At 28.6% G+C, this 8,754-nt stretch overlaps 1 protein-coding gene across 1 annotated transcript; it reads right to left on the bottom strand.

Annotated features, from left to right (window-relative positions):
- Window positions 1–3,395: 3,395 nt before the first annotated feature.
- LOC110661927 (uncharacterized) lies at window positions 3,396–5,713 on the bottom strand. Its single transcript, XM_021820762.2, has one exon. The coding sequence runs from the start codon at window positions 5,081–5,083 to the stop codon at window positions 3,620–3,622; it is 1,464 nt and encodes a 487-aa protein (XP_021676454.2). The 5' UTR covers window positions 5,084–5,713; the 3' UTR covers window positions 3,396–3,619.
- Between the last annotated feature and the right edge of the window lie 3,041 nt (window positions 5,714–8,754).

The following is an 8,754-nucleotide window of genomic DNA, read 5'->3' as shown; positions in this document are numbered from 1 at the left end:
TATAATTAATTTTAGTTAATTTAAAATAAGACTTAATTATTATTATTATTATTGTGTTGTATATGTTGTGAGATAGAATAAGGCTTAGCTATATCTAATTAATATCTCAAACTCAAAAGAGTTTTTAAATGTGCACACCAACAACACCAACTCATGAAGAAAACGGTGATGAATTGCATTACTTAAATGTGTTAGGCATTGTAAGCCCCACCCTTTGCCTAAACTTTTGCACTTAAAGCAATCTTTAATTAATTTGCCTTTTAAACCATTTTAATGTAAAACATAGTTTTAATAATCCATAAGTAGTTTGCTTGTAATCTTTAAAAAAAATACATTAAATATAATGCAGGAACTAACCATTGTAACCGATCTCGTCCATTGATAATTCAATAATAATTTCAATTACTAACAAATTTTATCAGTTTAACAATGAAAAAATCTGTTGTAATAATTTGTAAATTAGTATAATATTGTGATTGTACCAAAGAATTTTCCCTAACCTGCAACACATGTGAGATTCCCATCATTAGAGGTCTGTGTTTTGATCAAACACAGATTTACTGGGGGCAAATTTCTCATATCATCATTACCATGTTTCTAAGTATCCCTCTAATATTGATTCATGGAATATATATCATAACCGACACAACTAGAATTAGTTGCATCATTTATAAACTCCAATAATTAATATATTAAAACTCTACATTACTATAATTATAAAATTTTGATTTAATGATTAATGAAGGTTTCACTAGCCGGAAACAACAAGGCACAGCGGCGCATACCTTAATAGGAAAGCGGGGCTCCACATAGGCCAACCAATCAATGAATTTTTAATTCATTGCTTTGCTTATATTTATTATTTTCATAAAAACCTATAATTATATTTTCAATTAGTCAATTAACTATGGCACTGTTCAGTAACATTTTTAAGATAATATTTAATATTTTAATTATAATTAAAATATTATCTCTATATTTATACTATTCGATAGCATTGTACTTATAATTGTATTTATAAATTGAGAAGATAATTCATAAAAAGTTATCCTCTTAGCTTTTAAAGGTTGAAAGATGTTTTGATAAGAATTAACAAGAAGATACTATTGTTTTTACATTTAACAACTAATTCAATAGTTATTTTTATTAAATACTTTTATTTTGAATCGCTGTATAAATAGTTAACCACTAACAATTAACAATTACGAAAACAGTCGATACCTACTAAAATAACTAATAACTATTAAAACAGTTAATATTATCTTAGAATTCTATATATTGCTATGCGGTAGATTAAAAAGAAAAAAAAAACTATGTACAAAAATCTACTAATTTCTATTTGAAAAAGCTTTTCCTTTTTTATTTCATTAATTAAACGTAAAAAGTTCAAATGTTTATGGTAATTTATAAATACAATCAAACGTTTTAATTTTAAATTATAAATTTCAACCTTTGAATGCAATTATTTAAAGTCTAAAAATAAATTTAAAAAAGTTAAATTTTATTTATTAAACTTATAATATAAAAACTAAACGCTTTAATTTTGATAATTAAGTTAATTAATTATTTTAAAAATTATAATCATATCAATTAAAAGAATAGAATTAATTTATTTAAAAATATATATAAATGAATTTCTATAAAATTAGGTAATAAAATATAAAATTTAGGAAGATTAAGTATTATAATTATAATTATAATCTATAAAATTTGAAAATTTTAAATTAATCTAAAAAATAGTTAAATAAATCTCAAAGTTAAAATTTATGATATAAAATTAAAATATTTATTTATAATTAACTTTTTATGTCTAATTGACTTTTATTTTTTTTAGTTTTTTTTTTCTTTTTAAGCAGGGGCTAGGCAGTAGGCACAGACGTGACCAATAGGAAAAGGCACTTTTGTCCAACAGCTATACAACCATGGGAAATGCGCTTTGCCTAAGTTAGTGGCTGTCAAACTTACAATGATTAGTATTTTTTTTTTAATTAATAATACAATTATTCATAGCTTTTCAAAAGTTATTAGTCATTTTTAAAATATTAAAATGTATTAATTATTTTTTTAATTTTATTATGATTTATCTTATTATTTATTTTTTAATTAGATAAAATAAATAATAATTTAATTAAATTTAAAAAAATTATTATAGTTTAAGTAATATAATTATTAAAGAGATAATATTTAGCGTTGAAATATTAATTTTATAATGTAAGAATTGGAGCCTTAATTACAAATTCAATTTAATTATATTATTCTCATCTTAATAAATTTTACACATATATTCTTACGCATATAATTTTTTTAAAATTTATAAACATTAATTATTCAATTTCATTTTAATCTCATAATACAAGTAAAAGCATTTTAATTAAATAAAAAAATTAAAAAATGACAATTGAAAATATTTTCTTCCATTGAAAAAATCTAAACTTTTTTAAAAAGCAATTGTTTTTTTTTTTTATAGTTATTTTTTTAAATAATGATTCTCATGAGCAAGTATGATTGATTGATGGGCATATTAGTGATTTTAATACAAGTCAAAAGTAATAATTCCTTGCTACCATCACATATATACCCTTGAAAAAAAATATATTAAGAAATAAAAAGAAAAATGCAGCGGCTGACGATTCCTCAATCATGCCACCAATTGCTCCTAGGCTTCACATAATATTTAACTTAAATTATAAAAAGAATTGGTCATGTATCACATAAACTTAGAAGATATTTACCTTAAGGTATAAATTAATATAAATTTAAAAAATAAATTAATATATTTATTTATTATAATTTTTAATCTTATAAAAAAAAATTATAAACCTAAAAAAATTTAGAGATCTCACATTTTATTTTAGTGTTTGTAAATATTGTGTTTATAAAATTAAGTATTTTATTATATTATTTTTATTTAATTTTTAAATTTTTATTATAAATTTTATTTAATATTATTTTTAATCATTTTAATAATAAATATATTTATAAATTATTTTTTATTTATCACTTTACTTAAATACATAACTACTTAAAATATTAAATTTTTATAAATTTAAATTAACTTATAAAATTTTTATAAATTAAATTAAATCCATTTTTAATAATTTTCAAAATTAATACATACCATGATAATGATACAACAATACCAGACAAAAAAAAAACCTTCATTTTCTTTTTCCTCCATTCCTGTTCTTGAATTTATATACAAATATTAAAAACAAAAAAAAAAAGTAAAACAAAGCCACGGAAGTTATGGTACGAGGAAGGAACACACACAGTTTGATATGGGTTATGTTATGTCCGTTCTTGATTGATCTCCTCACAAGAGTCAAACTCAAAACATGCATATATACAAAATCAATATTTTTCAAACCCATTATCGAATTCAATGCAAGGATGTATATAAAGAAAGAAGATGAAAGGGAGGCTATTATTTACATACATAAAAAATAAAAAAGGAAAAATAGTGTCTAATTATGTTGAAATTAAGTCATGGTTTAGATGGAGAGAAAAAACAAAAAAAAAATCTTCTCTTTCATGCATCAAAGATACTCATTCTGTTTGTGGTCTCTCATTATGATGAAACTTCTTAATAGTGATAATATATATATATATTTTAAAATTCCTAATCTGATGAACAAATCCATGATTCCACCATACCTTCACTTCTTGCAGCTGCTACATTATCTGGCCCCTTAAAATTTGATGAAGAAGCCGAGTAGTTCACTTTTCCATTGGTAACTCTTTGCTGTGAGTTACTGTAATTGCCATTGATGGACCTTAACAGACCTCGATCGCCCTCGTTTGATCCTTCTTCATCTCCCCAGTTTGCAGTGTGGTTGTTGTCGCTTCTTCTCAATGTTGTGTTTGATGATGATACTATATTTGAGAGTCCAGTTAGGTTCGTGCTAACATGGCCATGGCTCAAACCGAACTCTTCCAGAACACCCATTTTCAGATGCGAATCATTTGATGGAATTTCTAACGACCCTTCTTGTGTTTTGGAGGGGCCAAGAATGGCTGAATTGGGAAGTAGGTATTTAGGAGTGGGTTCAAGGAGAGACTGGAGATTGAGAATTGGGTTTTGCATGTTGATGTTGAGTAGATGCTGAGGCTGTTTTAGAAGGCCTAAATCAGAAGATAGCTGGTAGTTAATGGAAGTTGAAGAATTAGAAGTAGTAATATTAGTACCAGTACCAGAATTGATGTTAGTTGCAGTAGTGGAAGCTATAGCATCGACCAGAGAAGAAGTAGAAAAAGATGTAGACGCTGAAGAAGAAGAGAGAAATGGAGGGGGAGGTTGGATTTTCTGAGCAAAAGGTCTTAAAAGATAAGGAGGTGTTGGAGGTTCCAAATGGGCAGCTGATCTCAAAGTGGAAGCAGTGCCAAATAGATCAAGCCTGCTTCTTGGGAAAGACGAGGATGTGAAGGGAGGTGCAGGGATCCCAGTGAACTCCTGAACCATGGCTCGGAAATTAGTCGTGTCTGTAGTCAAAACTGTGGTTGGTGCACGCCTCGAAGCTCTGGATCTCTTCTTTGGATTACGAACGATATTATTGCTGCTAGTGGTGATCGTGCCCTGATCATTCGAAACTGAAGCTGAAGCTGAAGCTGAACCCGAACCTCTTGTAGCACATTCTGGTCCTTGAGGGATCTGTACAGAAGGAAAAGTGGTTCTACTTGGCGGTTGGTTGGTGAAAAATTGTTGGGTTGGTGAGGATGGCGCTAAGAAAGCACCAAGATCAGTGCAATTCGTCTCAGATCTTATGTTTTTGGACCAGACCATATCAAGATTGAGAAGTGAATTTGGGTTTGTGAGCTGCGGCGGTGACCTTGACGATGATAAAGGATCAAAATAGTTTGATAAGGGGTCAAACATGGACGATGAAGAGGAGTGGGTTTGGTGTTGGTGTTGGTGTTGGTGGTGGTGGTGGTGGTCTGGTGGTGGCGGTGGGTTAGGCTTGGGACCAACATGGCTTAATGGGTTGTTATTGCTGTTCAAGAAAGCTGAGATTGACTCGGCGCGTGAATCATACTCCTCATCTCCACCACTTGAGGATTGCATACTTCCACTATTACCCGAATCCATTTCTCACTTCAGTAGACAGACACAGAGAGAAAGAGAGATAAAAGGGAAAGACGTGAGGAGAGACAGAGATATGGAGAGAGATATGCAGAGAGATTTTGCCTACTTACTTACACAGACCCATTTAAGAGGCAAACTACAAAACAAAGCATGAGCTAATAGTAATACACAGAGAGAGAGAGAGATCTTCTGGAAGAATAGAGCTATCAGAAAGTACCCAAGTATTGTCTTTAAAGCTCTGATCTGCGAAGAAGACAGTATTAGGCTTGCTTTTACTTTGTCTTTGGGCAAAATGGTATGTGTAAAGAAGAGAATAAACAGCCCACGGATCATGAAAATTGATGGTTGCAGCAGAAGAGAGAAAGAGGAAGAAAAGAAAATTGAACTTAAACTCTTTGGTTTTGTTTTATTACCTGATATGGGGTTGAGGTGAATTAGGGTTTTGTTCCAGAGAGGAAACAAACAGACAGAGAAAGAGAGAGAGAGAGAGAGAGAGAGAGAGAGAGGTTTCTTTAGCCTTTTCTACTTGTCAATGGAGGAGAAGCTGCTTGCGGTTTCTCTCAAAAGATCAGGGTGGGGTAGATTGGCACTGGTCAAAGTATGTGAGAGCTGTGGTTTGGATTCGCTGTGTGAAACCAAGAAATAGATCTCTATTGAATTTTACATACGATCTACTTGTTTATAATAAAAATTAAATTAACCCCTTTATTTTTATTTTTATTTTTTTAAGGAATAATGAGTTGGGCAAGCAACCAAGGAACGAATATGTATGGTTGTTGAATGGTTTAAAGGAGAAGGTTATCAAAAACCCATCGGATAAATCCCCTTTAATTAAGCAATTTAATTAACATTATCTTAGAATTAATGCCATGCTTTCAAGGGTTCGGTTTAATGATTGCCAGTTTGAATCATTTTGCCCTATTCATTTCTTAATTTATACTGATTAATTATTTACATAGTATTAACAGACTATTAATTATGTATTATTAATAATAAATAAACTTAAAATATAATTTCCTTAGCCACAGACTTTGACCAAGTCAGTAGTCTCAGAAAAGAAAATCTTATTTATATATATCTTATTAGATATAATTGAAGAACCTCATCGGGGAGAATCTTTCACAGTTTTGCTCTGCTGAAACTTATGCAAAATAATGATTTCCTCTCTGTTTTCTTCTTCTGCAGCTTCTTCTTCTTCTTTTCTTATCATCAATTACTAAATAAATTTGATTAATCAACTGTTTGGAATAAAGAAGAACGACTAAAATCAAATCTGAAGATGGATAGATCCGTTCAACAACATCCCGAGTTGCTGCAACCATCAAAACTAAAAGAGAAGTTAAATATTAATTTATTAATATTCATAAAAATGTTTAATTTAATTAATTAATTAAATTAACAGATATCCAAATAAATAATGATATTATATAAGTACACAACTTGGTCTATAAAGATACACGTCTGTCCCCTGTATTAAGCCAATTGTCAGATCTGGCCCTACATAAACAAAACCCTAACCCTAAAGACCCGAATTATCATCACATAGTCCAACTCTACACGTAAATAAAAGTTTTTTTTTTTTTAAAGCAACATCCATTATTATTATTATTATTATTATTTACTCCACTAACTATCAACCCATTTCATTTTCTAAAATTATTTTTTAAAAAATTTAATAAATTTTAAATTAGTAATTTTGAAACAACATCTGAGAAATCTAAAATCCTGAATTATATAAAATAATGTTTAATAATATAAATTAATAGTTACTAACTATATGCTAATATCGGGTTTTAATTTGCTGCTCAGTGGTTGACAGTTTGTTGGATAGTTACAGCTAGTTTATGATGATTATACGCAAGACTATGAGGAGCACTTAGGAATAGACACGTGGCAAGAATTAATCTGGAATCACATACCTAATTATGTGTGATTTAAGTTACTTGCAGCTGTAAAACTTAGTGAGTTTTAACTGATATATACTAGAAAAATGTGGATTGATTAGACCTGCATCCTTTTCAATCAAATTAAGCCTTCACTCATTCGGACCGTTGGATTAATTGATAGATCTCTCTCTCTCTCTCTCTCTCTCTCTCTCTATATATATATTCTATCTTCACAATAATTTCAGCTTCTCTCTTGAAAATGATAATGCTAAAGAGTAGATATTGCCGTCAGAGGGTGGGCTCCTCCATGATCAACGGTCTGTACTATGCTCTCATTTTGTCAGTGCATCCATGGCGTTATAGAGATGGCAAATAAATTGTATCAGCGAATTCGAATTCGATTCGAATCGAATCATTTTAATTAGCTATATATTGATTGTTTTGAGTCATCAATCACATCGTTGTAAATAAAAAATTCAAGATCAAATTTTTAGATTAATTTTGTTTGTACATTATTTATTATTTTTGTCAAAATTTTAATCTTTTAAATTAATTTTATTTATTTTTTAAGCTAAAATTTAATTTTATTTAATTAAGTTTGATAGACTCATAAAGAATTTTTTTATTTTCTTTTAAATTAAAAAAAATAAAATAAAAAAATTATATTATTAATAAATAATAATTTAAAAGGCGTGAAAAGGATAAAAGTATATAAAAAGTGAAGAGATTTTGATTGAATTTAAGTATTTTTATTTATTTATTTTAAAATTATTTAATTTTATAATTAAGAAAGAAAATGTAAATATATAAAAAAATTATATTAAAAGAGTAGTTTGAGGCCGTGTTTACTGCGTGATGGCATGGACAGATGACGTGGTGGGTTTTACTTCTCATCTTGGGAATTATTCAGTCAGTGGGGCAGTTTATGGATTGTGTGTAAGGGGTTTCCAATTAGCTTGGAGGAAGAATTGGCATAAATTTTTGCTTGAATATGATAGTGCTTGTATTGTTTAGATTCTTAATGGTGATTAGTAACCACCATTCACTTGTGGTGTCTATTAATTCAACAACTTCTATTGTAAATCTGAGAAGTTAGATTGACTCATATTTATAAGTAAATATTTATGCAAACTTACTGATTAAATTTGTGAACACTAGCCCCATTGAATTGAAACCCAATAATTAAAGGATCTTCCCTCCAAATACTCTCCTAATTAAATTTTAGACGACATTAATGATGTTTCTTATATCAAAACTCATATATACTGTTATTGCGCATTGATTTAGGATAAACTGTTTGTGCTACATAGAACTTGATAAATCTTCTTCAATTGAGTTAGTTTTTTTAGTGGAATTAGATCCAATCAATTTTCTTTACGTAGTATGAGAACTTACCTTAATTTAATGTTGGACTACCACATATGTGTTTGCCTGCAAACTTCACGTTCTAAATGTTCATGCCTGACTGTAAGTAGCGTGTGTTATCCAACATTGATTTGGGATAAGGTATTTGTACTAAATATAAGATTTGAATAAACTTTCTTCTTTTGAGCTAACTTTTGGAGTACAGTTAGGCCATCTATTCTCTCCCTCTCATATATATATATATATATATATATATATATATATATATATATATATATAATGCAAGTTTCACTTATTTTTGTCCCATTATAAATAGTGTGTACTGAATCCACAATAAATCGATTCTAGATAATGAAAAATTTTTTGCAAATACCTAGTCTATTATGAATCAAAGGCACAAATATATAAAATTCATATATTTAA

This window comes from Hevea brasiliensis, chromosome 10, assembly GCF_030052815.1.
Source record: "Hevea brasiliensis isolate MT/VB/25A 57/8 chromosome 10, ASM3005281v1, whole genome shotgun sequence".
Taxonomy (NCBI): Eukaryota; Viridiplantae; Streptophyta; class Magnoliopsida; order Malpighiales; family Euphorbiaceae; genus Hevea; species Hevea brasiliensis.
This window is presented reverse-complemented; position numbering and strand designations above follow the sequence as displayed.

Coding starts and splice junctions, on each gene's coding strand:
- LOC110661927 (XM_021820762.2), bottom strand. CDS start 5,083: ATGGATTCGGGTAATAGTGGAAGTATGCAATCCTCAAGTGGTGGAGAT.